The sequence below is a fragment of the Hemiscyllium ocellatum genome, chromosome 17, assembly GCF_020745735.1.
Source record: "Hemiscyllium ocellatum isolate sHemOce1 chromosome 17, sHemOce1.pat.X.cur, whole genome shotgun sequence".
Lineage (NCBI taxonomy): Eukaryota > Metazoa > Chordata > Chondrichthyes > Orectolobiformes > Hemiscylliidae > Hemiscyllium > Hemiscyllium ocellatum.
In genome coordinates this window covers 4,880,529-4,897,013 of record NC_083417.1, presented here as the reverse complement: position 1 = coordinate 4,897,013, position 16,485 = coordinate 4,880,529, and the positions used below count along the sequence as shown (strand labels likewise).

The window sequence follows — 16,485 nt, the reverse complement described above, 5'->3', positions numbered from 1 at the left end:
GCACAATCTGCCATTTACAAATCTGTGCAGAATCTCCTGAATTGACGCAAACCTCACAAAGTTGGTTGATTTTTGTTCCTGATCCAAGTAAAATTTGCAAATACGGAATATTAAACCAACCACCCTGTAACTGCCAAGACCGACTACTTTTCAATCCTCTGGTGAAGTTTGGATGATCAAAGCCAAGCCCACTCACCATCTACTCCCTGATCTTACTCAGCAATCTGGAATGTAAGCCATCCAGACAAAGTGACCTCCCAAAATAAGCCAAGTCAACCTTTCCAGTACCTCCTCCCTATCAATACACTCCTAACACTACCTCCACCATCTCCACTTGTTAATGGTGTCCATATTCCCCTTTTGCAGTGAACACCAATATAAGTATAATTCTAGTTTTACCCTGGATTTCTAACCATATATCAACCCCTTTCTCTTGATTACAATCCAGCCCACTGCCTAATCACTTACCACTTGATTTGGAGATGTCGGTGTTGGACTGGGGTGTACAAAGTTAAAACCACTCACCAGGTTATAGTCCAACAGGTTTAATTGGAAGCTTCCAATTAAACCTGCTGGACTATAACCTGGTGTAGTGATTTTTAACCACTTACCACTTACATGCTAATAGATGATTTCTGAATACCCTTTAGGATTGACCATCATTCTACTTTTTGCCAGTCTTATTTTCTTCATAGCCTTCCATCTCAACCTATTGACATGCACCTTATTTGAAGAATTGACCTGACATGTCATACACTAAACTTTTCTGTTTCTATCAGAATCTCTCCCCTTCACCATCCTAGGAGCCTTGGTACCCTTCTCGCTAGACATTTGAGCTGGTTTCTGAACGATCACATCAGGATGCTGAGGATTCTAAATGTGCTTTATATAAATTGCAAATCACTGTGCTCCCAATGAATACACTTGCTGAGTCACTGGAGTACTGTTGTTTGGAGCAATGGATGTACAGTATCAGGAGAAGCAGTGTCATAATCCAGTGAATGAAGGACAGGAGTGTACCAGCCGAAGAGAAGCTTAACCTGCTCCTGGCACTAATTGGCTCCCAATGATACCATCAGCAATTATTAATCTCTGAAATAGAAACACCATCATCAAATCCAAATTCCTGTTCATCCTGCATGGACCTGGACAGTGAGCACTAGCTTGTCTGATCTACAACAGTAAGTTAAAAAGTAAAGTCAGTACTCATGCAACCAATGACAAAGCACCAGATCAAGGCCCACAGAACATCCAATCCAGCAGAGTTCAGGCTCTGGACACCATATCCTGGCCGTCAGTGTATACAGAAAAAAGTGTCTTCAAAGTATTTTCAGGAAATCTACAGATCAATAAGAACAGACGGCAAGTCTGGATTCACATTTATTGAAGCCGGTACGCGAAGACACACATTTTTGTCTTTGTCAGCACTAGAGAGAAAGCAAGATTCCACATGACGGTATCAGGTTAAAGCCATACACATGAACTAAATGGGAACACTCCTCTCAAATGTTACAATTTCAGTCCAACACAGTACAAAAAATGTTTAACCTAATAGGGTTAACAGAGAACTTTATACATATATATATATATATCTCCCCAATCTCTCTCCCTCCATTAAATATCCACTTTCATCAAAAGGTGAAAATTAGCACTCATTTTGTTAAATAATTTTTCATTTAAAACTTGATTCTAAAATGCCAATTTGTTTCCTTCCTGCAAAATATTTCAAGTGCAAACTTTAAATTAAGCAGCATAAATATTTCAGTTTACTGAAAACAAACATGATCAAACCAGATCTTTAGATTACAACATCTTTTAATGGTATTGTATCTCTGATAAACAGAGAGGGAGAGAGAAATGAAAAGGAGAGAGGCACAGATTGAAAGAGGGAGGTGGGAATGAAATACAGAAAGAAAACAAACTAAAAAATAAGGAGGGATAAGATGGAGAAATGCAAAAAGTTAAGAAACAGGAAAGGATGAATATGGAGGAGAAAGATCAAAGTGGAAGACTGGAAAGAGATGTCCAGACTGAAAAAGCTAGAGTTGAAAGAGACAAAAATGCAAGTGGTAGAAATAAAGAAGGGAACATGGGTGTTCAGGAAGCAGAAAACACGCAGAATGGAAGAGGTACAAACAGATAAAGGATGTGAGGAGAGGAATGGATCAGAAAGAGACAAACAGAAAAAAATTCACTAAGCATTAAATTGGTTTCTTAAGGTTAGTGTAACAATCATTCAGCATCCTCTATACAACAGTTATATGGATTAACATTTTGTTCTGTTTTCTTCAAAGCCATTTAAAGTTTGCTTGTTTGGTTCCAGCAGTTAAATCATAAAAATATTGAAAATAAAAGTGGACCAATTGTGCAGTTCTTCCAAAGTTACACCAACTTTGAATGTCAGGTAAATTGTCCAGACAAACCTGGAAACATCCCCTTGCTCTCCTCAGTGAAAGGAAGCCAGGAACAATAGTGCTGTCCCTGGTCACCCTCCATAAGTACATGTTACAGATAAGAGCCTCAAAAAAATCAAAAGAAACAAATAAAAAAATTATACAAACAGTTCTGCTATTGAAAAATACTCAGAAGCTAATGATGCCCAGCTTTCAATGGTAAATATATTACTGCTTTAATAATATATATGCAATGTTATAGGGAAAATGCTGACTAGCCAAACCTCCCATTTCAGCACAAGTTAGGACAGTTTGTACAACAGGAAGTAGAGGTCTGCACAATTCCATTTTGTGGTTATCCCCTGGAGAATGCAATAAAGTACTTTACATTGAGTAGTGTTTACACTCAAAAATAATGTGCCATTTCATTAACTGCAGCTAAACAACGGAATGATGTTTTTCTCATTCATCTTTTAGTGGGAGGGATGTGATGGGGATGAGGGGGGGGAAATGTTCCTTTTCATTTAACATGGCCTAACTCACCACAAGTCAAGGAAGGCAGGAGCTATCAGAGAAAAAAAAAATAAAAACTAAAAAAAAACCTTTCCATTACTGGATAAAACAACTTTTAAATTAAGTTTTAATAAAAATAAAACACCATGAAGCGACTGACCGCTTATGCTATAGTGCATGTTTGAGCTGGGCGTTACTATGACACCTGCATGGTGATGTGTCAGGCACTTGTTTCCAGCAGGTTTCTCTCTCCACCCTATGTCCTCAATAACTAATGATTCAAAATGCCCTCTAAACATCCTAAAAGCCTTTTAAATTCAAAGATACAATCTCTGTCATCTTCGATAATTTCATTTTAAGAGTCACTTCCCTGCTCACCCTTAAATCCGGATTAATTTGGACAGTTCTTTAATATAAACAGTTTCACACTTCTAACTTCCAATTATTAACAGTACATCCAATGAGTCTAAATATTCCATCTCCTTCATGCTAACTCCTCTTGCATGAAACTACCTCTCCTCCTGTGACCAGCCACTGTTAGTGGTCTCACCTGAAGCACCAGCTTGCTCCTTCATTTCAATACCTGCCAGTCACAAACTGACTGGCACTGCTTGGTGTGCCTCAGTGACCTGCTCCCCATCTCACTTACAAGCAGTCAAGAGCAAAAGGGAAATAAGAGTACAGAATTTACTACCAATCTCAGTCACTGATTCCAAAATCTTGTCACATCCCACTGCCCAAGAACTGTAAGCTAAGCAAGCCAGTCCAATGACTGATCAGCACCTACCTCCTCCCCTCATCTCCTTCCAGCCACTCTCTTAAAACCCACTAACACACACCGCTTTGCCAGTCTACTCAAAATTTTATTCACTCTTAACCTTTCTGATAAAATTATTTTTCGATTAAGGAGTTGTCAGACAGAGGCTATTTACATTTCTGGAATGCACACACCTATCCTGCCACAAGTCATTTTAAAAGTTTAGTTAATGCCTCATGTTCCCCCCACCCCCAAACTAAAACTGATAGCGGCTGCCGCATTAGACATCTGCTGGCCCTCTCTTGAATGATACAATTGCCTAATTTGGTCTTTTATTTTTAAATATAATATTATACAGTGTCTCTTGCAGCTTTTAGGCTTCATTCTCTGTTGCAGAAGAGTTGTTTGTTGTGACCACAGAATCTGGTTTTCGAGACATCCTGTCCAGCTCTGCTTGAACATCTGTTAAAACCGGCTTTTGTCCTGGAAATTAAAATGAGAAAAAGACCATTTAAAAATCACAAAATATTGTGTTAAAACAAGCTAACTCTGCTAGCTTGCAAACTCTGCCACCATGCTCTTTTCCAGTTCTTTCTCCCAGTCTACAGTATAGAACAGGTAGCCCATTACACTGGCGCTATTCAATTAGTTCCATTCCCCTGCTCTTTCTCCTGTAGTTTTTTTCTTAGTCCTTTACAATTTCCTTTTGGAAGTCACTGTGGATTCTCAATTCACCACCTTTTCCGGCATTATATTCCAGATATTACCAGGAAATCGAGAGAACCACAGAGGACGTGGTGAATAGGGGAGAGAATGTGCACTAGGCGGAAGAAAACAAAGAGGCAGGGCAAGAATGGAGTTTATCTTATATTTTGATTTTGTTAGTAGCACCCAATCAGCATCAACACCTTGAGCAATTTTGATCCACTGAATGACACATATATAGAGACTCAACTGCAGAAATATGGAGATGGACCCAAACTGGCTTGAAGTTCATGCAAACAGCAAAGAACAAAAAGAACTGCATTGATACAGCACCTTTTACAATCTCAATGTTCCAGAAGTGTTTTATAGGCAACAAGGTACTGTTGAAGTGTCAAAAAAATGCAAAAGCCAATTTACACATAGCAAGCTCTCACAGATTTTTAAATTCCTCCAAATGAAGCTAGTTGAAGGATTGATATTTAACCAAGATTCCAGGGAAATCTTTCAGACTGCAAAACAGTACAATGCAATCTAACTCATCGAGAGGCAAATACAAGACCCAGGTTTCAACCTCTCATCCAAAAGGTGACACCAATTACAGTGCGGAAATCACTATTATACTTGAGTGCTAGCCATGATTTTTTTTTGCATAATCTCTGGATTGCACAGTTGAACTCATGACCCTCACTTGAAAGAGACCATGTGCTGCAACGCACAGCAGCCAGACCTGCAGGATACATGTCTGCTTGCTGGGTTCTGCTAAGAGAGTCTAATCTATAACAGAGGCTGTGAAAGGTTAACAAATAAAAACATGACTTATTTTCTTTGCTTATCTAGCCCCAGGATGGGGTAGAGGTTTCAAAAATTTGTGAAATTATTTGGAAGGTACAAGTATAAAGTCTCAGGACAACACCTCTTGGCCAGCTCGTAGTGAATTCTTTTAGTAAGTGCATCTGGTTACTTTGCAAACAGCCCGAAGCTCCAGTTTCTCTGCTCCAAAGAATTTCAGGAAATTCCAACCAACTCCAAAGGGAACTGACTGGCTGGTCATGGCCTGACTGACACAAAGATTTTGGGAATTCCTGAGCGCACAGTCCCTGACAACGGAATTAATCTGACTTTCCCCATCAACAACAAAAAACAATTTTGGAAACAACACATCCCCTAAACCATGTGATATCCCAGCAGCTGGACTCCATCCCAATAATCCAAAATTGCTCCCATTCAACATTTAATTGGCAACTTATTGGAAAGACTCCAATGACCATTTATTTTCAGAGAGACAGTAAATATAATTGTTGGAGTCTATCTGCATCATTCTGCCTGCAGACAGGAATTACCTTACTCCTGTCCAAAACGACTGAAGGCCTCATCTTTTCATTAGTTACCAATTAAATTTGTTGAGCTTGGATATGCTGCAGCTCGGGCCTGATGGTTGAATGGGAGCAGTTTTGGATTGTTGGGATAGAGTTTGGTTGCTGAGGTGCTAGAGGGCTTTGGGATATAATAATTGCATTGAATTGCACATGGTAGAGGGCACTAACTGGGAATACATTAATGCCAAGACAAGGATCTAACTTTGGGCAGTGAAGTGAGTTGGTGCATATTTATAATGAATATTTCTGCAAATAAAGATTCATAAAATTGTGCAAAGACTGGCTTCAATTCCTTCCTTCTTCCATCCAGCTTTCTAGATTAAATAACTCATACTCATTCTGTGTTGACGAGGTGATTCAAACTGGGATTGGTCAACCTCCAGTATCTCTTACAAGTGACCATTTCCCATGGGGGCCATTTCCCATGATTCCTCAGCTACCCACCCAACAGCTGGACATGCATGCACAACAACTCCTGCTGCAAATATAGAATTAACAGCAGAAAACTCCAGTCAGGGGCAACACTAACATGAAGAAAAGCAAGAGTTTAACAGAAAGCAGTTAGGATCTGGAATGCATGGACTGAATAGAAGGTTTCAACGGGATAATTGATTATTGAAAGAGAAACAATTGCAGATCAATGATGATTAAGAACAGCAGTGGAACTAAGTGAGTTGCTCTTGCAGAAAGCTAGCATAAGCACAATAGACTGAATGGTCTCTTTCTACACCATACCCATTCTATGGTTCATAAATGCGTTGTTGGTCTGTTCACCGAGCCAGCAAGTTTGTTGGCAGACATTTCATCCTCTTTCTAGGTGATATCATGAGTGCTGTGTTGCCTCCTGTGAAGCGCTGCTGTACTGTTCCACTTTGAACTTGGTTCTGTTTGAGATGTTTCCGGTTGGAGCCGGTTCCAGTTTTCCATTCTAGTGGCATCTATACACACGGACAACAACCATGTGCTTGACTGGGACAACTTAACGATACTAGGACAGGCCAAACAAAGAACAGCAAGAGAATTCTGGAAAGCATGGTGCTTGCCGTCGGACTCCATCAACAAACACCTTAACCTGCACCCAAGTTACAAACCAGTGCAATGGAAAACCAGAACCAGCTCAAACAGAACCACATCAATTCAAAGCGGAACAGTACAGCGGCACTTCACAGGAGGCAACACAGCACTCATGATGTCACCTCAAGAGGGGACAAAATGTCTGCCAACATACCTACCAGCTCAGCAAACAGACCAACAACAAATCCAACCTGCTCCCAAGATACAGATCTTCACAAAAACTTTAAATACCTATGGATATGATATATAAATCATGGAAGATCTCAGCTAGTTATTACTATACTGATAGTGATCAGTTAGCTTGGGATGAGTGAAGCATTAAATACGGAATCTTTCTGGTCTCATGGTTCAGAGGTCAGCCTGAATTCACTACTCAATTGTACGATGTTTCCAACCCTGGTGAGCGCTTTCCATGAAAACATCCTTCACCAACACCTCTAGTTCCTTGGAATAACCGAGGAATCTTAGTGATAACAATGCGACTGAATGAGCCATTTCCAACCCTGCTGGTTCTAACTGGTGATAAGGGCTTACCTGACTTTTTGGCTGTATTCTGTACTCCTCCAGCTCCAGGACTCCCAGGGGAACCTGTCTTTTTACTCAATAAACTGTTAAAGAAGTTTGCCAGCACTCCTTCATTTGCAGCAGCAGGACCTGAAATCAGAAAAAGGTCAGATTTGCTCAGTCTCGATGCTTTCAAGGGAACATGGAGTTCATATTCACTGGTGACTGAGGAACATTTTCTCTGTAAATTTCTGCAATGATCTCCCAGTTTATCACGGTTGGGAGGGGAGGGAGAAACACATTTTAAAATAAAGACATCTGGACCTGAAAACAAACAACAGAACCATACGAAATATCACAAATGAACTGAAAGTAACACAGTGTGCAACATGAGATAGTGACTGAACCAAAATCCTGGAACTCTATATCTAGTGCTGGAAGAAGCAGCTGTTTTACTCAGCTCACCACCACCACCTTCCCAGAAGCAATTAACAATGAGCAATAAATGCCAGCCTATAGTGACACCCACATCCCATGGAAGAATAAACAATGAGGATGGCCATTTGCACACTGTAGCACATCCACACATGCAAAGGAGTGACTTTAAATCAAAAATCCTTCATAGGATGTGGGTATCCCTGCTGGGTCAACATTTATTGCCCATCTGGCGTTGCCTTTGAGAAGGGGGCCGCTAAACTGCTTTCTGAACTGAAGTCTACTTGAAGAAGGTAAACTCCCCGTCATTAGAGAGGGTGTTCCAGGATTTGAAGGGGCATGGATGGGAAAGATAGACAAGTTCTTTTCCCTGGGGTGGAGGAGTCCAAAACCGGAGGGCATAGGTTTAGGGTGAGAGGCGAAAGATTTTAAAAGGGTCCTAAGGGGCAAGTTTTTGACGCAGAGAGTGGTGCGTGTATGTAATGTGCTGCCAGAGGAAGTGTTGGACACTGGTAACATTACAACATTTAAAAGGCATCTGGAAGGGTTGAGAGGGATATGGGCCAGATGCTGGCAAAGGGAACTAGGTTTACTTAGGATATCTGGTCAATATTGACAAATTGGACCAAAGGGTCTATTTCCATGCTGTACATCGCTATGGGTCTGTGACACTGAAGGGATGGTGAGTATTTTGGGGATGGGGTACAAACTTGGAAAGGGTAGTGTGCCCAGTGTCTGTTGCCCTTGTCCTTCTCAATGTTGGAAGTCATGGGTTTGGAAGGTAGCAAAGAACCTCCACTTAAAAGGTGAACTACATAGATTTCAAGATGCACAGCAAAGTTTGCCCTTTCACTAGCAAAGTTGTGTACCCCTATCCTGTTTCAAACTTAAATTTTGGTTGCTTGTTTTTGTTAGGATGACAGAAGGAGGAGGAGATCAATATTTGGAGATCTTCTAATGCTGACTGAAGTCAAGGAAAGAAGGGAGATCTTTCAAACTGAGAACGGGCAGATGGAGTTTAATTTAGATAAATGTGAGGTGCTGCATTTTGGGAAAACAAATCTGAGCAGGACTTATAGACTTAATAGTAAGGTCCGAGGGAGAGTTGCTGAACAAAGAGACCTTGGAGTGCAGGTTCATAACTCCTTGAAGATAGGGTGGCGGGTAGATAGGATAGTGAAGATGACGTTTGGTATGCTTTCCTTTATTGGTCAGAGTACTGAGTACAGGAATTGGAAGGTCTTGTGCAGCTGTACAGGACATTGGTTAGGCCACTGTTGGAATATTGCGTGTCATTCTGGTCTCCTTCCTATCGGTAAGATGTTGTGAAACTTGAAAGGGTTCAGAAAAGATTTACAAAAACGTTGCCAGGGTTGGAGGAATTCAACTATAGGGAGGGGCTGAACAGGTTGGGGCTGTTTTCCCTGGAGTGATGGAGGCTGAGGGGTGTCCTTATACAGGTTTATAAAATCATGAGGGGCATGGATAGGATAAATAGACAAAGTCTCTTTTCTGGGGTTGGGAAGTCCAGAACTGGAGGGCATAGGTTTAGGGTGAGAGGGGAAAGATATAGAAGAGCTTTAAGGGGTAACCTTTCCTTGCAGAGGGTGGTATGGGAATGGTAGAACTGCCAGAGGAAGTGGTGGAGGCTCGTATGATTGCAACATTTAAAAAGGCACCTGGATGGGTATATGGATAGGAAGGGTTTGGAGAGCTATGGGCCGGGTGCTGGCAGGTGGGACTAGTTTGGGTTGGGATATCTGATCGGCATGGACGGGTTGGACTGAAGGGTCTGTTTCCCCGCTGCACATCGCTATGACTCTAAAGGCTGATGAGGGCTGCTGATAATTCCGGCATTTTACAGAATACAAAGAAAATATGAATTGTGGGGTATTTTTTGCAGAATGGTTGTGTAGGTAAGGAGAACAAAAATTACACAGCTTCACAAAGCATGAATTTGATTTCACTGGCTAGCTTACAGCAAATACTTTCTGTTCAAAGGGATTTTTTTTGACAAAAAAACTTTGCAAAAGTAATACAGATTTTCCAATGGCGTCTTAAGTTAGCAAAGAAGTTTATATTTTTAAAAAGTCACCATTAAACAAAACAAGCGAGCAGAGACAGCTGGATCTCCAGGTCTCAGTCACAGACAATAAAAAAACTGGAATGCTCAAAACAGCTGTCGTGGACATAGTTCAGTTTCATTTTTCAGTTCCTGCCAACTCAATTTGGAACACAATCAAACTGACCAAAGAATGTCTGTGACTAGTCACTTACAAAATGCCAGGAAAATGTAACATAGCATTTGCAGCACAGAAACAGACCGTTTAAGACTAAATGGTTTGTACTAACATTTATGTTCACATGGATCTTACTTTGACCCACGTTATAAGCACCAGCCTTCTAATCCTTGTACCCTCAAATGCTTACCAAACTTCCTTTTAAATCCATTTCCACACTATGGCAAGATCACAGTCTGTGCAAAGGAGTTTCTCTAGCGTTCTCTGGGATTCATTAGTGACCATCTTTGATTTTTGACCCCTCCTAACTGTAAAGACATCTCTACAAAAATACCACCAACAACACATCTCTCACCACACTTAACCCCTGTCAAAGCTTTTGGAAAGAATGCAAACATAAATATTCAAAAGAAGGTTGATGGGATGAGGAACTTCAGTAATGAAGACAGGTTGAAGAATTTTGGAATGCTTTCCTTGGAGAAGGGAAGGCTCTCAAGCAAGTTAATAGAGGTTCAGAATCACATGGGATCCAGACAGCACAAATGGGGAGACAGCTTCCACTTGTAAAAGGATCACAGACAAGCAGGCAGAGATCGAAAGGAAGTAACAAAAACAGAAGTGACAAAGAAAACCCTTTCCACACAGCAAGTTGTTAAGGGGTGGAATGCATTTGACTGTTACCTGAAAAGGAACACTGAGGTTATGGGGGCATAGCATTCAGAATTGCTGATTTGGAGAGATGATGCAGACAATGGACTGAATGGTCTCCTTCAGTGTTTCAACAATTGTGATTCAGTCAAGTTTTCCCTCAACGTTCTCCTTTCTCAAGAAAAGGAGGATCAAACCTTTCGAGGTAATTACATCTCAATTCCAGTCTCACTCTTGTTAAGTTTTTTCCAGCTTCTTCCATCTCTATTTTTTCTCTAACATGGACAATGCTATTTGTAAAGTGTGTTTGCTCAACAGGTTCTCGAACAGAATGTCCCAACATTGTTAATGGTTAAATACACCTGCAGACAGCATACCAGGACAATTAACTGTGTGATACAAGTAGTAAACACTAAGCTCATTATCCCTTGAAAGAATGGAAAAAAGGTACAATGTACAAGAGCAGTGGGTGAACCAGTTCTCCTCAAACTAACTCGCTGCTCACCATCCCTCACTTGTTCAAGTTGTAAGGATACAATCTAACAAGGTCAAGACTTGCATAATGTAACACGAACTTCCACATTTTTAAATTTGTTCATGGGATGTAGGTGCTGTTGATAAAGTCAGCATTAATTGCCCTTGGCAAGTTACCCTCTTGAACCACTGCATGGCTACATCCACAGTGCTGTTAGGATAGAACATCGATTACATTTCCTATGAAATACAGTAGTCAATTTGTGAACAGCAAGACCCCACTCTGAGTGTGGGTTCTTAACCTGTGTTCTTTGATAAAGGGAAAAAAAATAATAACGAAGAAGGAAGGAGTAATCATGACTAATGAAGGAGAGGTGGTGGGGATTGTGTGGTGAAACATCGTTTAATTACACATCCTACAGTAAGATATCAAATACACAGCCAGATCTGCTATATTGAGATTTTTTGTTAACAAAAGACCAACGTGACTGGTGAATTGGGAATGCTGTTTGTAAAACGCAAATTTGTAAAACATGTTTTGGTTAGAACGTGTTATAGATTGCCAACACTTATTTATATCGTGCAACTTTTTTTGTGTAGCACAGGGTCACACAGGAACACTATTATCATGTTACAGAAGAACGGACTGCAGTGGGTTTCGTACACAAATCTCAGTGTGGACAAGCTCAACTAATAAGGCCAATAAAGATGACTGTCTACCTGCTCCTTAAAGAAATGACTAAGGAGTGAGAGTTATTTAATATTCTGCTTCAGTTCCACCCTGGACTGCTGGGCCATATCTCAAAAGCTAAATCAAGTCTGAAGGGAGTGTGGCATACTCACCCAAGTGGTAACAGACTAACATGGTTGAATTAGACAAGGTCGCATAGACTAGGCTTGTGCTTTCTGGAGTATTAAATATTAAGGGGCTATCTAATTGAGGCGTTTTAAGATGATTAAGAGATTTGATAGAGTGGATCAGGAGAAATTATTTCCAGGGGCAGGGTCCAGGACAAAGGCAGATAATTATAATGTTATAATTATCCCCTCCCTCACCACCAGAAAAAAATGACGTGCAGCAGGGGTGGGAAAATCAATGTTTTTTAATTAGACAAGGATTGACTATTAAGATACAGATAAATTGAATGGCTTGAGGGACTGATCGGCCTCCTGTCTCTTAGTCAGTGGGAAAAACAGAGGAGATGAACATGACAATCATTTGACAATTTGATAATAAGACAAAATCTAGCCATAACTGTCTCAATCCAAGTCCAATGTCAGTGCAAAGAAGTCCACAAATTATAGAAGGGTAGAGCCTCTATAACAGCAGATAGTTGCAACAACCATCATCATCCTCACACTCATGCCCAGGAGCCTGCATTTTCAGTATGCTTTCTCAACAAACTTTAAAAACTCTGGTATTTACATTTTGTTGGGTGTAGTGTTTCACTCAAGCACCTCAACGTCAGCACGCTTAGGAGAGGTTGTACCACTTCATGATGGATTAAGGAGTTTGTCAATGGAGCTGCTGCAGTAGGCAAGAGATCAGCCAGCCCTCATGTCTTGACTGTGCTGTGCTACCTCGTCTCTAAGAGGGCATCAGCAGATGCTGCTCCAATCTGCCACAGTGCATTGAATTGGGTAGTAAAGCTCAAGTAATTTCCAGCTTTCCCAATAACAAACCAGTGATTCCTGCCAAAAATGCAGAGGTATACATTCAGACATTAGCTTTTGGTCATTCATAGGAGTGACCAATCCAGCATCATCAATTTGGCCCACAGGGACAACAAAACTCACTGCCCTGGATCAAAGCTGAGCTGTGGTCTTTTGGATGAGGTATCAGCACCAATGGAGCTGAAACCCAGCACATTGAGGAGTATTCAATAATCTGCATTTTTCATTTGACCACAAGCAGAGCAAAACATCCCAAAATTTTTCCCAGGCATGAAGCAAAATGAAAGTGATTCCATTCTGAGCCACATGAGGAGACAGGGCACAAAGTGGCAGCATCTAAAAGGAGGTTCTGAATATCTTTAAAGCAGAAAACAGGAAGCGAAGTGAAGAGGGTGAGGGAATTCTAGCACTAGGAGCCCGAAACAGCTAACATCCCAGTTACTAACAATGGAAGTAGGTAGGCTGGGAAATGCAAAGGGCCAGAATTGCAGGTGCAGCAGAGACTTCAGAGATGCAGTGTTTGAGGGAGAGGGAGCATTGAAGAGGTTACACATTCCATTAAGGGAGCATAATCATGGAGGGATCTGAACAAGCATGTCCACTTTAAAACCAAGCTGAAAAAGGAAGAAAAATATTCCTCATATCTGAAAAGCCCTTCATCATGGCTTTTGCCAGAAACATCGATTTTCCTGTTCTTCAGATGCTGCCTGACCTGCTGCGTTTTTCTAGCACTACACTCTCAACTTCAATCTCCACCAGCCCAGTGTTCTCAACTCCACCCACAAAAAGCATCAAATCTCATTTGAGGTTATACCATGCGTACCTCTAGCTTGTAACATCCAAGGCAAATGGCTCTCCTCCCCTACCTGAGCTGACTTTCATAACCTGATATCAGGTGGGGGCAAGGATGAGTACTAGTCTGTGGGAAAGAGGATTATAGGGAGGGATGCCCTTGCCCAACCATTCTCAGGCGGCTGACTGCAGTGCTCCCACCGTCACCAATAATTATCACCCACTTAGAGAAGACTGGCCAACTGGACCTTGGTCTGAGACCACAAATGATCACTGGAATTTCTGAACGGACTTGAAAGGTATTTTTCATTGCTGCTAGGTAGAACAATAGAACATCCTTCGGCGCCGGATGTTGTGCCGACCTGTGGAATCACTCTGAAGCTCATCTAACCGATACTATTCCATTCTCGTCCATATGCCTATCCAGTGACCAGTTAAACACCTGTAAAGTTGGTGACTCTGCAACTGTTGCAGGCTGTGTGTTTCACACACTAGTAAAGAAACTCCCTCTGACATCTGTCCTATATCCATCACCCCTCAGTTTAAAGCTATGTCCCTCGTGCTAGCCATCACCATTCTCGGAAAAAGGCTCCCACTGTCCACCCGATTGAATCCTCTGATTATCTTACATATCTCAATGAAGTAATCTGTCAACCTTCTCTCTAACAAAAACAGTCTCAAGTCCCCCAGCCTTTCCTAGTAAGATTTTCCCTCCACACCAGGCAACATTCTAGTAAATCTCCCCTAGACCCTTTCCAAAGCTTATACTCTAAATGTGGCCGCACCAGAGTTTTGTACAGCTGCAGCATGACCTCATAGTTCCAAAACTCAATCTCTCTACCAATAAAAGCTAACACATTGTATGCCTTCGTAACAACCCCATCAACCTGGGTGGCAACTTTTAAAGATTGACGTACACGGACACAGATCTCTCTGCTCATCTACACTAACAAGAATCTTGGTACTCGCCCAGTACTCTGCATTCCTGTTACTCCTTCCAAAGTGAATCACCTCAAGCTTTTCTGCATGAAAACCATTTGCCACCTCTCAGCCCAACTCTGCAACTTATCTACGTTCTGCTGTAACCTGCAATATCCTTTGGCACTATCCACGACTCTACCGACCTTAGTGTCGTCCACAAATTTACTAACGCATCCTTCTATGCCCTCATCTAGGTCGTTTATAAAAATGACAAACAGTGGACCCAAAACAGATCCTTGTGGTATTCCATAAGCAACTGAACTCCAGGATGAACATTTCCTGTGTATTTCATGCAGTAGCCGTGTGTGTGTATATGTATATATGTGTGCTGCGTGTGTGCGCTTGGGGGGAGGGGGGTGCAGGGCGGGGGGGGGGGGGGGGGGGGAGTAACTCGTATCAGACACCTTACTAAAAATCCATATACACTACATCAATGGCTTTACCCTCATCTAGGTGTTTGGTCACCTTCTCTAAGCAGTCAATAAACGTTTGTGAGGCACAACCTACCCTTCACAAAATCATGCTTATTATCTCTAACCAACTTATTCCTATCGACATGATTATAAATCCCATCTCTCATAACCTTTTCCAACACTTTACCACAACCGAAGCAAGGCTCACTGGCCTATAACTTCAAGGGTTGTCTGTACTCCCCTTCTTGAACAAGGGAACAACATTTGCTATCCTCCAGTCTTCTGGCACTATTCCTGTCGACAATGACAACATAAAAGGTCAAAGCCAAAGGCATGGCAATATCCTCTCTGGCTTCCCGGAGAACGCTAGGATAAATCCCATCCAGCCCAGGGGATTTGTCTAATTTCACAGTTTCCAAACTTTCTAGCACTACCTCCTTGTGAACCTCAATCCCATCTGTTCTCGTAGCCAGTTTCTCAGTATTCTCCTCAACAACTTTGCCTTCTTCGCTCCAATGAGAAAAGCTCGAGCTCCCTCAACCTTTCTTAAGGCATGCCCTCAGACCAGGCAGGGGCCTGGTAACTGGCCTCTGCACCCTCTCTAAAGCTTCCTTTCTATAATGAGGCGACCAGAACTGAACACAATATTCCAAGTTTTGGTCAATCCAGGGATTTACAGAGCTGAAGTATAACCTCACGTCTCAAAATCACAATCCCTGCTAATGAAAGCCAACACGCCATATGCCTTCTTGACAAACCTATCAACTTGGGTGGCAACTTTGAGGGATCTATGGACATGGACCCGAAAATTGCTCTGTTCCCCCATACTCAAGAATCCAGCCTTTAACCCTGTAATCAGCATGCAAATTTGACCTTCCAGAATGAATCACTTCACACTTTTCTCAGCCCAACTCTGCATCCTGTCAATAATAGTTGCAGGGAACTAGAAGTATGCTATATTTACATATTTTCTTAGGCTGTCAAACACCACTAGCACCTTCAAGCTACGAAAAAAACCCCTACTTGTTAACAGTAAATCACTACTTCACCATCTCCCATTCCAACACTATCTGATGGCAATTACAGCATCCCTGCTTTCTATTAAAAACCCTGCACTCTTGTGGAAACCAACCACCACAACCTTCCACTTTGCAGAGGGAATCTTTCAGCCTGACTTTGAAAGAGGACCATTCCTTCAGGTCAAAATCCTGAAGCTGTTATCTTAGTAGCACTGCCCATGGACTTGACCGCCATCTCAAGATCCACCAAGGAAAGAGAATAAATGCTATCTCAGTTAACAGTGCTCATATTCCATAGACTAACTATAAAATAATCACAATGGTCCAAAGCACAATGCAGTCATTAAGACCTTTTGAAATGCAGCTAGTCAGAACACAGGAAATATGGGTAAAAGTGAGTAAAGAAAATGGCAAAGGCCACACTGAACAAAGGAAGTACATGGCAGGAACAGGTCCTGCAGCCCACCAGGACTGCACCAACAGGTGA

At 41.7% G+C, this 16,485-nt stretch overlaps 1 protein-coding gene across 1 annotated transcript in view; it reads right to left on the bottom strand.

The window, feature by feature from the left end:
* Window positions 1-1,367: 1,367 nt before the first annotated feature.
* Window positions 1,368-16,485, bottom strand: part of dync1li2 (dynein, cytoplasmic 1, light intermediate chain 2) — a 74,003-nt gene continuing 58,885 nt past the window's right edge. The window contains exons 12-13 of the mRNA XM_060837927.1: window positions 7,353-7,472; window positions 1,368-4,146 (exon numbers count right to left, since the gene is read on the bottom strand). Of these exons, the coding sequence (XP_060693910.1) occupies window positions 4,037-4,146; window positions 7,353-7,472 (230 nt within the window). The 3' untranslated portion in view covers window positions 1,368-4,036. The remainder of the gene's footprint in view (window positions 4,147-7,352; window positions 7,473-16,485) is intronic.